This window comes from Debaryomyces fabryi, assembly GCF_001447935.2.
Source record: "Debaryomyces fabryi strain CBS 789 chromosome Unknown contig00193, whole genome shotgun sequence".
Taxonomy (NCBI): Eukaryota; Fungi; Ascomycota; class Pichiomycetes; order Serinales; family Debaryomycetaceae; genus Debaryomyces; species Debaryomyces fabryi.
Genome location: NW_015385619.1, coordinates 1 through 16796, shown reverse-complemented (window position 1 = coordinate 16796; position 16796 = coordinate 1). Strand labels below are relative to the sequence as shown.

The window sequence follows — 16796 nt, the reverse complement described above, 5'->3', positions numbered from 1 at the left end:
ATTTTTTTTTCGCATTAATATTACAGAGATTATACTACACTTAGAAGAAATTGCTTGCATAATATTAAACAAGTATACTTTCAATTAATTTTTAAAGATTGACAAATTAATAATCTATCTGATTCTAAATTAACCCCAGGACCAAAGACCATCCGAGGTCCAATCTAAATTAAAGTCTAGCGAGGTCTTGCCAAATCTTTTTAACATTGGTAAAACTCCTAATTTTACATCTGCATCTGTTACAATTTCAACACTAGTCTCCGCTGGGGTAGTTTCATCATGGGGTGAATGCACCATTTCAAAATTCTTTGGCAAGTAGTTCATAAAGTAATCATATAAGACGGTAATCGGAATGTTAGTAGGCAAATCATTTACTGAGACAAACACTGAATCGTCCTTTGGAATAGGTCTATTCTTAGCTACCAAACAGGCCGTACTAATAAGAAGATCTAAATCTTGAAAGTTAAAACCACCCATCTCATTAATTCCTGTAAATGAAGAGCCACGGCGACTACGCCTTCCTCCCATACTACCAGTTGGATCTCCTATATTTCCGAGCATGTCAAACTTCAACTCACCAATTGCTAATATGCACAACATTTGTTGTTTGAAGGAACACCAAAGGATATAATAAGACTTTTGCTGCAAGTCATTGGTGAGAATTGCACCTTGAATATCAGTATACTCAATTGCACGTTCATCTTTCAGGCCTTTAGCAGAAGCTTGTTCAAGAGAAACCAAATTGAGAAAACTATTGTAGTCAGGTTTAAAGGAAAATTTTGGGACAGATACCTCTTGAATTGAGGATTTTCTACGTCCTGGTGAACCTGGTTGATTGTTGTCACCCTCATTTATAGATGTCAATGCAACATTAGAGCCAAGCTTAGATAATTGCAACATACTTGACAAATTTGTTAAAGATGACGATGATTTATGACTACCAGCTAATTCGGAATGAAATATCAGCTTGTTCAAGTCAGTCAATATTTCCAATTCTTTATCCTGTAAAATAAATTGGATTATATCTTGGTCTTGCTTTTTCGAAGAATGTAAAAATCTCAAATGTTTGCCAGTAAGGCTAGGATCAATATTCCCCTCCTTCTTAATAAGATTTCTAACAAGCTTCTCTTGCTCATCATTAATAATTGAAGTGGGAACTTTGTAAAAATCTAATGGATAAGACTTGAATCCAAATCTTTTGTAATAATCCTGTACTCCCGAGTACAATACCCAAAAATATTGTTTTCCCAAATAGTAATTGGCTAAACTTTTGTCAACTTTACCATCAGTAACAACCATATTCTTAAAACTATCCTTCTTTTCAGCATTGCTCAGCTCAACATGGTCTTCCACTAGCTTATCTTCTGTGTACTCAATGACTTTCTCAATAAGATCTTTGGCCAATCCCTTTCCTCTATAGTCTTTATGACAGAACACATAACAGAACAACAATATAGTAACATTACGAACCCCAAATGTTGCTGGATCTGGGACCGAAGAAATGGCTTGCGACCGATCGGCATCTTTATAAAACCCCTTCATATGTTTAACTACCGCACACGTAACCACTTTTCCTGTCTCTACATCCTCAAAGTAAAACGCATTAGGCTTTTTACCATTTTCAATATCTTTCAAATGATTTTCGGTAAGCGTTTCACCAAATTGACGTGGGCTAAGCTTACCTCCCCATTCTGTTCCACAGAGGGTGTATATTTCTAATAACTTATCTGGTGCATTCGTAACGCGAAATTTAATTGATGATGGCATTATTGATACTTCAATACTTCTCTATAGTATTGTCAAGCTAAATCAATACTGAATCTAATGATCAGGAGAACACTATATATGTAATTCTCCACGTATTCCATGACACTGGCAATTACGACTGATTGCGGCACGTGTGATACAAGGAAATGGGAAATTCCGGGGGCATCCATCATACAACTGGTATTGCAGCCAAACCATTATTATGGCAATATGAAAGGATAAGCTGCTGCGATGGGACGTGCTACTATATATAGAGTCACATATGTGTATATATGTATCAGTATTAGTAGATTGTTGGCGGTTATAAGTTCAATTAATTTAATGAAGTGACCTCCTTTTAACAGCTCACTCCTACACCAGTACCACACACATACCAGACTATGGACAGTATAATACGCATGCAGTCAAATTTCTACTAGAGCAATATACAGAAAATATGATCTTGATGAGTCAATCGATAGAGAGCAGATCATTCTTCAAACGCCCCCGAACTATCTCAACTCCGAAATGAAATACTAATGTACCGGATACTGCGCATTTTATCATTTTAATCACGATAAAGTGTGTTCGATTGATTAACGGATTACTGCTATTGAATCATAAGGGGTTCTTAATGCTACTAATAGCTTCGTTAATAAATAATGCAACCATGTACAAGACTTAAAGGATCTCTGCTTTGCAAAGGTCAACGATACATTATAGTGATACCGCTGGTCCGACTTACTTAGTATTGTCATTTGCGCGCAATCAACCTATTTAAACGGTCGTCAGGGGAAGTGGTAGTTATCGCACTACACTCTCATCACACGTATGCAAGGCGATTATGATATTGTACTTCATACCTAGAACCGAAGCTACAACCTTTCTCTTTGACTCATATTATGCTTGTAGATTTTTTCGGTATGCTGCTGGGTCGTTGCCGGTTTGGTGAGGAAGGCTTATCATACGAAAATACCGTTGCAACCAAAAAAAAAAGAAAAAAAAAAATAGAAACGTGACAAAACTTAAGTTATGTTCTATGCATAAAAACTGATACTCTAATTGTAGAACACTATACAATAATATACTTGTTGATTGTTGAAGAGTCTGTTGTAAGATATATAGTTAAAGATAAATTGACACATCTATAGTCAGAAGACTCATTCAGGTCGAGCGGGTACAATCCGTTATGGTTGGGGAAAAAAAGGCATTCATCATTTTGCAGCAGACTGCATACACTATTCTTGCCGTTAAAAGAAATGCCGTAGAGAAGATGCCTGAACCGGTGTAAAAAGCTTTAAATATATAAAAACTACAAATCTTCAGACATATTTTAAAGTACAATTAGTAAGACAATGTCTAGCGAAAGTATGGATATAAACTCGAAATCGAGTGACTCGAATGGGTTTTATGTGAAAGATGTATCGAGTCATGATGGTGAATCTAAATGGCAACATCTTAAAAATTCGTTCAAAAGAGCCGAAAGAGATGACAAATTCGACGAACAGGATTTGGACGGTTTAGAAAGAGCTATCCAAAAGACTTCAAAAACAGACTTATCACAAAATTTGAAGAAACGTCAATTACAAATGATTGCAATCGGAGGATGTGTTGGACTGGGGTTGTTCATTGGGGTTGGGCCTGCTTTAACTAACGGTCCTGCTAGTTTGCTTATTGCATGGGGCTTGGTATCGACTTTCCTTTACTGTACCATGCAATCATTAGCAGAATTAGCAGCATTATTTCCAATCTCAGGGTCGTTTTCTACTTATGCCACTCGTTTTGTTGACCCATCGTGGGGGTTTGCAGTCGGATGGAACTACGCCATCTTCTGGGTAGTGGTCTTGCCATTGGAATTAGTGGCATCTTCGATGACTATTAATTTTTGGCAATCTGATATCAACTCTGTAGCATGGGTTGCTATCTTTTATGTGTTAATTATAGGGCTTAACTTATGTGGAAATAAGGGATTCGGAGAAGCTGAATTTATCGCATCTTTGATTAAAGTTCTTGGAATCATTGGTTTTAACATTTTAGCCATTGTGCTTATATGTGGTGGTGGCCAAAGTGGTTTTATTGGTGCAGAATACTGGCACAACCCAGGAGCTTTCGCCGCTGGATTCAAGGGTGTTGTGAGTGTTTTAATTACTGCAACATATTCTCTTGCTGGTACTGAATTGGTTGGATTAACTGCAGCAGAAACAGCTGGTAATCCAAGAATTGTGTTGCCATCTGCCATTAAACAAGTCTTTTGGAGAATTTTACTTTTCTACATGATTACCTTGACTTTAGTTGGGTTCTTAGTTCCGTATGATTCACCTGATTTGCTTGATGGTTCAAGTTCATCAGACGCATCAGCCTCACCTTTTGTTATTGCCATCAAAGCAGGTGGAATTACTGCATTACCCTCCATTTTCAACGTGATTGTCTTAATCTCATTATTATCCATCGGTAACTCTTCCGTTTATGGATTCAGTAGAACTATTCTTTCCTTGGCAGAACAAGGTTTAGCTCCAAAATGTTTTGATTACGTTGATAGAAAGGGACGTCCATTAGTTGGTATTTTAGCGTCTGCAATTGTTGGATTATTGTCGTTCGTTGCAGCATCTCCTAAACAGACTGAGGTGTTTGCTTGGTTAATGGCATTATCGGGTCTTTCTACTCTTTTCACTTGGTTCTCAGTGAACTTGTCTCATATTAGATTTAGATTGGCCATGAAAAAACAAGGAAGATCTCTTGATGAATTGCCTTACCGTGCATTGACAGGATTTTGGGGTTCTGTCTACGCAGCAGTACTTTTATTTATTGTCTTATGTTTGCAATTTTGGATATCTTTATTCCCATTGGGCCAGTCTCCTAATGCCACTACATTTTTTGAAAATTATCTTGGAGCTGTCGTTGTTTTGGTTTTCCTCGTGTCACATAAATTATATTCTAGAAAACTCAATACAATCGTACCTTTGGCCACTATGGATCTTGATACAGGTCGTAGGGAAACTGATATCGACAAATTAAAGCAGGAACTTAAAGAAGAAAAAGACATCAGAGATGCTCATCCAATTTACAGGAAAATTTGGAACTTCTTATTCTAACGACTTTATTCTAATTAAATTTCTAATTTAAATACTTAACATTTTTAACGATTACATGACTTATAGCTTTAAGAATAGCTGCCATTATAGATATAACTGTATATAATATATATTAACAATTAATTTTGCATTTTATTGTATGTTATAGTCAATTTTTTGTTTCTTTAAGATTTCTTCATCCAAGTGAAGGAAGTTTGTGGCTAAAATCAAATCTGCTAATAAAACACAACTTCCATTTATTACGAACGCATAATGCAAAAGCTTCTTTTCTGCCAACTTGCCTGTAAAGATTGGACCAATGCATCGAGCAAAAGTTTTTCCTATATTCACAATACCCATAACCTTTGTCAATTCATTATTAGGCATAATAGAAGTTAACAACACTTGCCTTGGAACAACATCCATAGTAGACGTAGCAAAATATAACAACAAACATCCAGATGCTGGGATAAATCTGTTCATAAATGCAATTAGAATGAAAAAAATAGCAGATGGTGCTTGGGTGAATAATATCGCTTTGACAGGACCCAATATTTTTGCAAAGTAAGCTGAGGGCAATGAGGAAACCGAATCTATTGAATTTGTAAGAAAGAATAACACCCCCAATCCGGTGGCCGTAACCTTAAAGGCTTTCTTAAAATAATAAACAACCCACGAAGATGGCATAAAGCCATATCCCAAAGAATCGAGCATGAAAATAACCAATAATCTAGATAAATAGTGCTTGGTTTGTGGGGAGAGGCCCGAAAATTTCAGTTTTCCATTAGATGTTCTAATTAGATTGGAAGAGTCCTCGGAATAATCGTTTTCATTCAATAAAGACGATTCTTCAGTAGAATCATCAGACAGTTCCTCATCATCATAGTAAACTTCACATTTCTCAGTCAAAAATATCATGAATACAAATTTCACCACCGCTATGCCAGCATAAACTATAAATATAAAGCGGTAACTGTTTTCAATAGACCACTCTAAATTCAAATGCAAGTGGTCAACGATGATTCCACAGAATAATGCCCCAAGTGCTGCACCGGCTGTAGCAAACAACCCATGAAATGCAAATATTTCTGGTCTATGGTTATGTGGCGTCAAATGTGCAATTGATGCTTCTTCTACACTCTTGAAAGGACCTGTCTCATCTCCCGATGGAGAAATCACCCCAAATATTGCCGCAATTAGCAAGATTATAAAATTGGAACAGAATGCAAATGTTAAACCAGACGTAATCATCATAAGTGTCCCAATAATCATAACAAGTCTTCTTCCTATATGGTCCGCATACCATGTCAAAAAGTATGATATAATAGTATCACCTACCAATGTTAGGGTCATGAATAATCCGATTTTTGTTTCTGATATATTCAATGCTTCGAGATATAGAGTTAAAACTTGATTAGTTAGCCCATAACTTGCCATTCTCATAAACACTGAACCCCAAAGAAGCCGTATATCACAGTTAGACTGTCTGAACGAGCGAGCTAGATGCATTTTGATAACTCAGTTCTTTATTTCTATGTATATTTGGGCTAGTCTATCTATATTCTATTGGAACTGTTTTCCAGCCGTTGTGCGGCATAAATTTTTTTTTTTTAAGAGCTCCATAGTCATCAGATAAACACAATAATATCAATTAACTACTTATTAGGTCATAGTACGAAGAAAGAGGAATATATCGAATAGTGATAATAATGAGTGATGGGTTACACCAAACCTCGTTACATAATTTAGCACATATAGCTAATATGTCACACGAGCTACAAGTTCTTAATCAACAATTGAACGATGAGGCATCTGGAAATAAGAATAACAATCAAATGTCGCCAGGAGCTGGCGACTCTAATCAAATGAAGAATGGAAAAACTAAGAGAATGGCATGTGTTGAATGTCGTCAACAGAAATCGAGATGTGATGCACACGAGAAGCATCCAGCTCCATGTTCAAGATGTGCCAAGAAGGGCCTTCAATGCAATTTAAAATCGGATTATAAAAGAACTTATAAGAGAGCGAGAATAGCTCAGATAGAAAAGGAGTTTTCAGAATTGAAGAAGAAACTTACAACGACACAAGCAGCAGAATTACTCAGTAAGGTGCCCACATTGTCTAATGATCCTACGCTGGCCACCATCTCATCTGTGTCTCCTCAACCACAACTGGCAAATGACCGAATTCAACTTCAATATCAACCAGACAGGTCACACATCCAACGTACCCAAAATATTTCTGAATCATGGCCGTCATCGGTTTCGCCCTATAATGCTCAGTATGACACGAGATACTTCCATGACTCGTCTGAAACGAATAATTCTATACCTAATACTCCTTCGATAACGAGGCCCATGGTTCAAGCGAACCCACCAGAAGAAAAGTTCGTTTCAAAAGCAGAGAAAGTGATAATACCGGAGCAGGATCTATTATGCGAGGAAAAACGACTAGATGATGTCTCGTTATCTAGCGAGATCATCAAAGCTTTATTTGTGGAGTATGTTGATTACTACCATCCCATTTTACCTGTTGTTGACGTATCTATGGGTCCTGAAAGAATATATAGGTTATGTCCTGCACTTTTCTGGGTTATTATGTTTGTATCATTAAGAAGGTACCACGATAATTCGCAAAAATTGTTGCTTATAAAATTATCACCAATTATAAAAGGCATCTTAGCAGAAATTACAATCTCTCCGATAACGAGATATAATCCGACAGTTGAAGACGAACCAATAATGAATGCCAGCTCTGTGTATTCAGTGCAAGCATTTTTATTATATACATATTGGCCGCCAATTACGTCTTCATTGAGTGCTGATTCATCTTGGAATACTATCGGTGTTGCATTGTTCCAAGCTATCCGCATTGGTTTGCATACTCCTGGGCTGTTAGTGGCACATGATAGTAAAGAACCTAAAACTCCACAAGAACTTGCCATGAGCCAAGAGCAAGCAAAGACATGGATAGTGTGTAATACTGTTTCTCAAGATGTTGCCACTGCGTTTGGATTTCCAGCTTTTGTTCAGTTTGATACATCAATATATAATTCACGTAAGTCTGGAACTAGTTTACAAATTCCAAAATCAATTCAATTCATGATGGAGATTGCTCATTTCGAAGACCAAGTTGCAAAAACTTTGAATTCAAACCCAACTGATAGCTGCGGCTTGATTGATCCTACTGAAAGATTGCCCTTGTTAAAAATCTTATCCCGACAATTGGATGAACTTGAATTGAAAGTAAAGAATGATATGCCAGCAGATGACGGCTTCAGAGAATTTCAGTTATTGACGGCAAGAGTTCACCTCCTCACATACTATTTCATGGACTCATCCAGAATTGCCTACTTTGAGTTACAGAAAGGATTAGTACGTCTCTACAATGCCGCAATAGCGTTAGTAAACCATGCACAATTATGCCAGACTAAGACTCAAACATTTATTAAGTACTTGCCAGGTGTCTATATTTTGAATATTTGGCAAGCTTCGTGTATTATAGGGAAACTATCCCACTCGTCATTGAAGAATGTAATTGATTTAGGCTCTGGAAGACAAAGTTATTTAACTGCAATCTCATTAGCCGCAAAGGCATCTATATTGAAGCATGACATGGCACATAGGTCAAGTGGAATAATGAGGAATATGTGGCTGCTTTTTGCAACACTAGATGAAAAAAAATTAACCAGTTTAAGCATCAACATCAGAACCAGAATGGCCGCGTCAGTTTTTTTTGATTGTCTATACCTCTTACGTGATCAAGTAGGTATGATTATATTGAATAGTAGAAATGAGCAAAATCAAGGAAATGATGGGGAGGAAGAAAACGAAGGTGTTTCTTGCGAAGATGAAGAAGAGTACGGATATGCAGACAATGACGAGGCCGTAGCATCTGAAGAGGAAGAAAAGTCTATTGAAGGAAGTCAGAAAGCTAGTGGAAGTCCAAAATCCACACCTAGCAGTAACACGTCGAGCAGGACAAAGAGACAACGTTCATTATCTGGAACGGTTAATGCGGAATCAAAAGCCAGAAAAATTATCCAGACAATTCCATTGGACCCACAGCCAATCCCTGTACATGGAAACAGAAGTAGTTTATTCATGTCTATGGAATCCAACAACCCAAATAACCCGTATAAACGAACGCGAGAAAGTTCTGACTCTCCGCAACAAGGAACTCAGAATATGTCAGGAACATCACCCTACAAAATTGTCACTCCGAATTCCCATCAAGATAATGATCAATTTCGTCGCACGAAAATCTACACCGAATACAACCAGCCTGCAAAAACCGGTTTCAATAATGAAGGCGAAAGATTGCCTGATCAGCAGAGAATGCACTCGTACTACTCTAACCAGAACACAAGGAACAATTCCTCACGCAACCCGAATTCAAATGTTGCCAATAGAAGTAATTTGGATATACCATTAACTGACATGGTACTAAACGAATCTCCTATTCAAGGTGGTTTAGAGAATCTAGAAATAGATCACCTTGACATCAATACTGATTTACTCTGGAAAGACGTGGACAGTGTCATGAATGATTTTGGTTTTCATACTAGGTAGGCTTACGAATGACGAATACCTTACTTCTGTACAATATATAACGACATAGGGCATATAGACGTGTAATATAGCTACAACATTGGTATAGAATCATATACATGGTTCATACACTACTCTATCAACAAAAATCAAAAGTCGTGTACTTTTACCAAATGAAAAATTTCAATTTAGTTAGTCAATGATTGTAATAAACGCTTTGAAAAAATTGATATACAGTATACAAATAGGTTTCTGCCGTAGTTTTACTAGTTGAAAGTTATAGATATGTCATACGACGATATTGAAAATGCTACACCAGATATTGTGATCGGTGGTTCTGCCGAAGATCACGAACTTGATGTTCAATACGAACATGATGTCGAAAGTGATAATGAACAAGGCGAAGAGCCCCAAGAAGCAAGCAAAGAAAAGAAATCAGTGGCGTTTGCTGGATTAGAGGATGAATTTGATGAAGAAGCAGCCAAAAGAGAATTCGAAGAGGGAGGAGGATTACCAGAACAACCAACTAACCCAGATTTTTCAGAATTGACACCTTTGTCAGCAGAAATTATCAATAGACAAGCCACCATTAATATTGGTACTATTGGACATGTTGCACACGGTAAATCCACCGTTGTGAGGGCTATTTCAGGTGTTCAGACCGTTCGTTTCAAGGATGAATTAGAAAGAAACATTACTATTAAGTTAGGGTATGCTAATGCTAAGATTTACAGGTGTGACAATGAAGAATGCCCAGAACCAGATTGTTATAGATCATTCAAATCCGACAAAGAAATAAGACCAAAGTGTCAAAGAGAGGGCTGTGAAGGTCGTTATAAGTTGGTCAGACATGTGTCGTTCGTTGATTGTCCAGGTCACGATATTTTAATGAGTACTATGTTGTCGGGTGCAGCCGTTATGGATGCTGCATTGTTGTTGGTTGCTGGTAATGAAAGCTGTCCACAACCACAAACATCTGAACATTTAGCTGCCATTGAAATTATGAAATTGAAGCATGTTATTATCTTACAAAACAAGGTTGATTTAATGAGAGAGGAATCAGCTTTGGAACATCAGAAATCTATTTTGAGTTTCATCAGAGGTACTATTGCAGATGGTGCTCCAATTGTTCCAATTTCTGCCCAATTAAAATATAATATCGATGCTGTTAATCAATTTATTGTGAACTCTATTCCAATTCCTCCAAGAGACTTCATGGCTACTCCAAGATTGATCGTTATTAGATCTTTCGATGTTAATAAACCAGGTGCCGAGATTGATGACTTGAAGGGTGGTGTCGCTGGTGGTTCCATCTTGAACGGTGTTTTTAAGATTGGTGACGAAATTGAAATCAGACCGGGTATTGTTACTAAGGACGATAACGGTAAAATTCAATGTAAGCCTATTTTCTCCAATATTGTATCTTTATTTGCTGAACATAATGATTTGAAATTTGCTGTTCCTGGTGGTTTAATCGGTGTTGGTACCAAGGTTGATCCTACTTTATGTAGGGCTGATAGATTGGTCGGTCAAGTGGTTGGTGCTAAAGGTAACTTACCTTCTATTTACACTGATATTGAAATCAATTACTTCTTATTGAGAAGATTATTGGGTGTTAAGACTGACGGTCAAAAGCAAGGTGCAAAGGTTCGTAAGTTAGAAGTTGGTGAAGTTTTGATGGTTAATATTGGTTCTACAGCAACAGGTGCCAGAGTCATCGCTGTCAGAGCTGATATGGCACGTTTACAATTAACTTCTCCTGCTTGTACTGAAGTTGATGAAAAGATTGCTTTATCTAGACGTATTGAAAAGCATTGGCGTTTAATTGGTTGGGCTACTATTAAAAAAGGTACCACTTTGGAACCTATTGCATAAATCTGTTTATGATTGACCTTTGTATTGTATTTATAGCTATATATATCCCTTATTCGTTTCTATAATTTTTCCTTTAAATAGTCAATGCTGTATGAGTTAATATAGTTGAATTCGTTAAAATTATTTCTAATAATGGTTATGCTATGTAATTATTTTCTAAGTTCTATGTAAGAAGTTGCACGCCGATAGATGTCGCTATCCAAAAATTTAGGAAATGAATCAACTTCCATTAATCTGTAAATATGATTTGCTGTTGCTTCAAAGATCTCTGAAACTTGAACTAAAATATTTAAAGTATTTCTGATATTTTGTTCCATCGGGGATTTGAATTGGAAGTCAAATTCTTCATACACAATATCTTGCCTTTTAATGTTAGAATCCCCAGTAATTCTTGCCTTATTGTTACTTGTAGGCAGCTTAATGGATGTAACAGGTGATGTAGATTTTGGAGAACATCCCAAATCCATGTCGTCTGCTATACTTTGTGGTTCAGAATCATCTCCAGAATTTTCTTGTATGGGGGTTTTGGTATAATCTTGAGTAGGTGCACTCGAAATCATAGACTTGTTTAACATAATTCTTGTTATTTTTTCCTTCAAGTTATAATTAATGTTTAACAAGAAAGGAGAATCTGAACTAAGGTAACTGAAATAAATGTGGTATGCCATACCTAAGCATGTGTTAGCCAATTGGATAATTTGACAGTCAATAGATCTCGTAACCTGCTTCATGCAGCTTCTCTTGAATATGAGAAGTTGGCTTAGGATGGTTATTTTTTTATGGAATTGTTTTAACTGCAAATATGCTTCTAGATTTTCTGAACAGAATTCCTTCTCTAGATGCTTTTTGAATAAATACCTCATTCCAGGGTCTTTCAAGTTGTCCTGTAAGGTTGTTATTGGAATTTTCTGACTAATTTGCGACCTGGGATCTCTAGCCTCACAGTTATCTATAAATGATTCAACACTCTGGCTTGATAATTCTTTATAAGTGAGTCTTTCTGTTGGGATTTCTTCAATGTTGTTAAACAATTCATTCTGATTTATGTCTGTCCAATGCGCAATGTTTAATCCTTGGTTGCTTAGGATGTAAAATGAGAATCTATCAGATTGAAATCGTTTATGATTAGCGTTCGAAGGATACAATGTGATCGGTGTTAGTAATTTTACCTTCAATAAAAGATCAGCTATCTCAGTGGCATGATGAACGCTTATGACATCGGTACAATCACAAAGCCATTGGCATATTGCTTTACCAGAAATACATAAATTTACAATTACATCTTCCCCTGCAGTGGACCTGAATACCATATCTTGATGAAACCTGACACCTGTATTAGAGACGTAATATTGCACATGGGAATCTGATTCCGGATTAGTAAAATACGTATGATGTATAGGGCTAATGAGACAATACTTCTTATCTCTTCCTTCAGTCGATATATTACTTCCATTGCTTTGGCTATCCCAGAAATTGACTCCTTCGCAGCCAGGATAAAGGTTTTGCAAGTTCACAGTAGTTCTATCAATTCCCAACATACTAAAATCAAAACCATCAGTAAAGCATTCATTCAAGTCTAGTTTGGAATCAATTGAAGGTAGCGGGTCAGGCTTTTTATTAGGGGACCAAATGTTGGGGGTATTACTAACTAACTTCACAAAGATCAACTGAAGAAAATAATCCGAGTATAATATCTTATCAGATATTGGATCTCTATCAAATTTGAATAAATCCATTGAGTTCAAGCTGGATAATAAAATTGGGGGAATTGATTCTTTTTTACCTCCAATCTTCTTATAAAAGTCCTGTAGAATAGCTACACCTTTTGGCGTAGGTTGCAAGAGTACTCCATTTTTGGGCATTGATCTCGTTCTATCAGCAGGCGAGTGCAACAATTTGGCATTGAAGAACTTACTTAATAATGCGGATCCTAAATCAGGTTTAATACTATATGATATTGTAGTCGTTGTCTTAGATAATTCAATTTTTACCTCTAAGTGTTTCATTTTTTCTAAAGCTTCTTCAATATGAAACGAATACGGATGTGACTTAGCTAGAGGATTAAGTTTCATTCTAACTCCCTGAATCTCCTTTAATTCTAAGCAAATGAGCATCATACTGTAAATATCCTTTAATTCATTCTCATAAATCTTACCTGACGGGGTTTTATTGAAATTTTTCAACACTGTTTCATGGAGTGTCTTTGAAGAATCCCCTGAGGTGTTAATATTTAGAATATTTTTAATTTTCATTCTGAGTTGATAAAACTTGGTTATACATTTACCAAATAATTCTGGTAGAGTTTTTAACTTATTTGTAAAACATAGGTGTGAACTATTTATATATATATATAGCAAATTTTAACTTCATAATCACGCTTGTTTTACCATAAATTAAGAATAAGAAATTAATTAACCTTTCTGTAATTATCACACGAATGAAACATGCCTATTTTGGACTTATATGTGTCATGAAATGTACGAAATGTATTGAATATTATATTATTATATTATTATAAGGCCTCAAATGTGTTGCGTTTTTCCATTTTTTATTAGTGCGTCAATTTAATAAGAAACTAAAATAATTCTGAAACATGAGGCAATAAAAGAGCAATGTTTTAATTAATAATAATATTATTCAACTATGAAACATGCGGAATACCGCATTCTGACACTAGGTTACAATTTAGTTAAGGATCTATAAACATTCAGATCATCAATGAGATGATGCAATTCGTCCAATGTAATATCTAACTGAACCATTTTGTTATCCTCTATTATAATATTTCTATTCGAACTTGTCGTCGATATGACTTGACCATCGGCATTAGTAGTAGCTGCACCATAATCCAATAAAATTCCTAGCTTGTATAAAGATTCCCAACAATTCTTCAATATCTTTGGCGACCATATCTTTTGATTAATAGTAATGTTGGATAGGATATTATTATCAATTAGGGATGATGAATTTACCGTAGCTGAGTTAATATTGAAATTCTTAATCATTTCTTCGTACTCTTTGTAAGCGAGATTGAAGTTTACGACTTGCAAGTCAAACTTTTCAATCCATCTTGAAGCAGCAATAATCAATAACAACTCTAAAACTGATAACGACTTAACGATAGATTGAACATTGTTGATAGATTGGTTAGTGGAATATTTCTTGAAATCTCCATCATGAAGGAATGGCAGCAGCGTAGATATTTTGGAAGCTGGATATATGCAATTATTATTGAAGTCCTTGAAATTTTTGATTGTAAAATAGTTTTGATAAATTAATTTACGCAAATATGACGACTTACATGAATACATTGAATCCACATATTGATTCCATAATATCCCATAAGTTTTGTCTTCCAATGATTCAATAAATTCGTTACTTAATATCAACCCAAGTTTTGAATTAGACCAAAACTCATCAATCGTGCTAGATTTATTGATGGAAATGATCCTTTGACTGAATCTACTTTTGACTCTCTTTTCGAGCAATTCTCTAGCAGTTATTTTAGTAGAAACCCCTAAAACACATATTGGAGTAGACGAACTCTGTGACAAATCAAATAAATTATACAAGAGGGTTTGTTTACTGCCACTTGTAAAATTTTCGAATTCCTCGATAATAAATATTATAGAAACTGCTTCTTGTTCATTATTATTGGCGGTATTATTATTATTTTGATTAAAGGTATTCGAGCTTTTATCTAATATCGACAAAATATTAGTAAATGTGTCACTTATGGATCTCTGTTCAAAATTTCCGGAGCTAACATCGTCATTTGTGCGTAGCTTTTTTGCATTATAATCTAATTGCCTAGCAACTTCTCTCAATGCAACGATATCATCATTATGTAAGTATGCATTTAATCTTACCGTGATAAATTGACCAGGATACTTAGAGGACAAATCGTCTAACGCATGCTGAATGATTGCGGTCTTTCCTGAAGATCTTGGTCCAATTATCAACAGCGAATGTCCTTCGTTATCTCTGACAGTATGTTCAAACATTTTATAAACTTCTTTATATTTGCTAATTAAATTTGGAGATTCAAGTAGATTGGGGAAATTTGTTGTTTTATTTACAAGTTGTGATAGTACCTTCTTCCTGAGTAATTTTACATCATTTTCATTGGCACTAAAATCTCTGTACTGTTGAGATGCATCAAAGCCATCTGGTTCTGTATTTATTTCTTCTTGATATGTATCATTCTCGCCTTTCATTGACCACTTCTCTTTAAGTCTGCTTCGTTTTATTAATGAGTCAAATCCTGAATCAGTTAATTTGAAATTTTTTAATTTCTCAGCTCGTAAGCGTTTTTCATTTTTCAGTTTTGACAGTTCTCCCTGAGCGCTTTTGGAAACATTACGATCATCATTCTCCAAGTCCCTACTTTTATTTTCATGATCATCAATCGCCTCATCAATAGATCTGCTTTTATCATCTTTGTTTATTTTTGCATGCTCATGGGTACGTGTACTTCTCTTTTGGGCATTAATCCAATCTATGTTTATACGTGTTGATTTATTCCTTTGGCTATCAGCATTTTCATTTATGCTTCTCCTTTTTTGATACTTCTTAACTGGCTTATCAATGGCCATCGAATCAGCGTAATCGCTAATGAGTTCTGTTCTGTTATCTGAGCTTAGATCATGCTCTTCAAGCTTTTCAAGCTTCTTTTGAAGTTTAATGCGTTTAATTAAACGGTCATTTTGTAGTTCTTCCTCAGATAATGGCTTAATAGGAGCAAATTCACCTTCGAAATCTAACTCAATATTGTTTTTTGATGTCATTCGAATTGCTGAAGTCTGACACAATAAATGGTTTTATCACTGTCACTTTCGATCGGTCGCACCGTAAATCTTTAAAGGACTAGAGATATCACAATAATTATAGCTCAAATTCAATCAAGATTAATACGAGACAATGTCTACTAAATTACCAGAATCTGTTACCAAGTTGTTAAATTCGACTAGATATGTCCACTTGGCAACTTGTTTAGATAACATTCCCCATGTGTCGTTGATGAATTATACGTACTACCATAGCAATGCGGATTACATTATCATGACTACACCTAAAGGAACGACAAAATACGAAAATATGGTGGCAAATCCAAACGTTTCGTTGTTGTTACACGATTGGATGGCCGCAAAGACCACCTCTGAAGACTCTAGTGAAGGTACAGGGAAAAGGAGAAATTCATTGTATGAATTCTTGACAAATTTAAACAAAACAGAAATTAGCAGAGTTTCAGTGATGATTAATGGTAAGGCTGAAGAGATACCAGTTAATGCAGAAAACTATACATTTTTCAAGTCCTTGCACTTGAATAATAGCTCAATTGATGAAGTTCAAGCAGAAAACTATATTAAGGACGACAATACTGCGCTCTTCATTATCAAAATTGACCTTTGTAAGGTCACAGACACCGAAAACAATGTCGAAGAATATTAAGTATCCAATAATATTCAAGTTATTAATAATCATTAGTTGTAGTATTAAATACTCATAATACATGGATGATTAAATATCATAGAGTTCATTATAAGGGACGTTA

General features: G+C 35.7%; 8 protein-coding genes across 8 annotated transcripts; 4 read left to right on the top strand and 4 right to left on the bottom strand.

Moving 5' to 3' along the window:
* Positions 1–129: 129 nt before the first annotated feature.
* On the bottom strand, positions 130–1767 carry AC631_05325 (uncharacterized protein; the record flags this gene model as incomplete). The annotated part of the gene is made up of 1 exon (XM_015614154.1): positions 130–1767. One exon carries the CDS (start codon positions 1765–1767, stop codon positions 130–132), a length of 1638 nt encoding a protein of 545 aa, XP_015465025.1.
* Positions 1768–3101: 1334 nt separating this feature from the next.
* On the top strand, positions 3102–4838 carry AC631_05324 (amino acid permease; the record flags this gene model as incomplete). The annotated part of the gene is made up of 1 exon (XM_015614153.1): positions 3102–4838. One exon carries the CDS (start codon positions 3102–3104, stop codon positions 4836–4838), a length of 1737 nt encoding a protein of 578 aa, XP_015465024.1.
* Positions 4839–4970: 132 nt separating this feature from the next.
* On the bottom strand, positions 4971–6254 carry AC631_05323 (uncharacterized protein; the record flags this gene model as incomplete). Its single annotated transcript, XM_015614152.1, has 1 exon — positions 4971–6254. One exon carries the CDS (start codon positions 6252–6254, stop codon positions 4971–4973), a length of 1284 nt encoding a protein of 427 aa, XP_015465023.1.
* A 326-nt stretch (positions 6255–6580) lies between these two features.
* On the top strand, positions 6581–9388 carry LEU3 (leucine-responsive transcriptional regulator; the record flags this gene model as incomplete). Its single annotated transcript, XM_015614151.1, has 1 exon — positions 6581–9388. The coding sequence occupies one exon, from the start codon at positions 6581–6583 to the stop codon at positions 9386–9388; it is 2808 nt and encodes a 935-aa protein (XP_015465022.1).
* Positions 9389–9652: 264 nt separating this feature from the next.
* Positions 9653–11242, top strand: GCD11 (translation initiation factor eIF2 subunit gamma; the record flags this gene model as incomplete). Its single annotated transcript, XM_015614150.1, has 1 exon — positions 9653–11242. The coding sequence occupies one exon, from the start codon at positions 9653–9655 to the stop codon at positions 11240–11242; it is 1590 nt and encodes a 529-aa protein (XP_015465021.1).
* Positions 11243–11391: 149 nt separating this feature from the next.
* On the bottom strand, positions 11392–13494 carry SST2 (GTPase-activating protein; the record flags this gene model as incomplete). The annotated part of the gene is made up of 1 exon (XM_015614149.1): positions 11392–13494. The coding sequence occupies one exon, from the start codon at positions 13492–13494 to the stop codon at positions 11392–11394; it is 2103 nt and encodes a 700-aa protein (XP_015465020.1).
* Positions 13495–13920: 426 nt separating this feature from the next.
* ORC4 (origin recognition complex subunit 4) lies at positions 13921–16029 on the bottom strand (the record flags this gene model as incomplete). The annotated part of the gene is made up of 1 exon (XM_015614148.1): positions 13921–16029. The coding sequence occupies one exon, from the start codon at positions 16027–16029 to the stop codon at positions 13921–13923; it is 2109 nt and encodes a 702-aa protein (XP_015465019.1).
* Positions 16030–16162: 133 nt separating this feature from the next.
* Positions 16163–16693, top strand: AC631_05318 (pyridoxal 5'-phosphate synthase; the record flags this gene model as incomplete). Its single annotated transcript, XM_015614147.1, has 1 exon — positions 16163–16693. One exon carries the CDS (start codon positions 16163–16165, stop codon positions 16691–16693), a length of 531 nt encoding a protein of 176 aa, XP_015465018.1.
* Between the last annotated feature and the right edge of the window lie 103 nt (positions 16694–16796).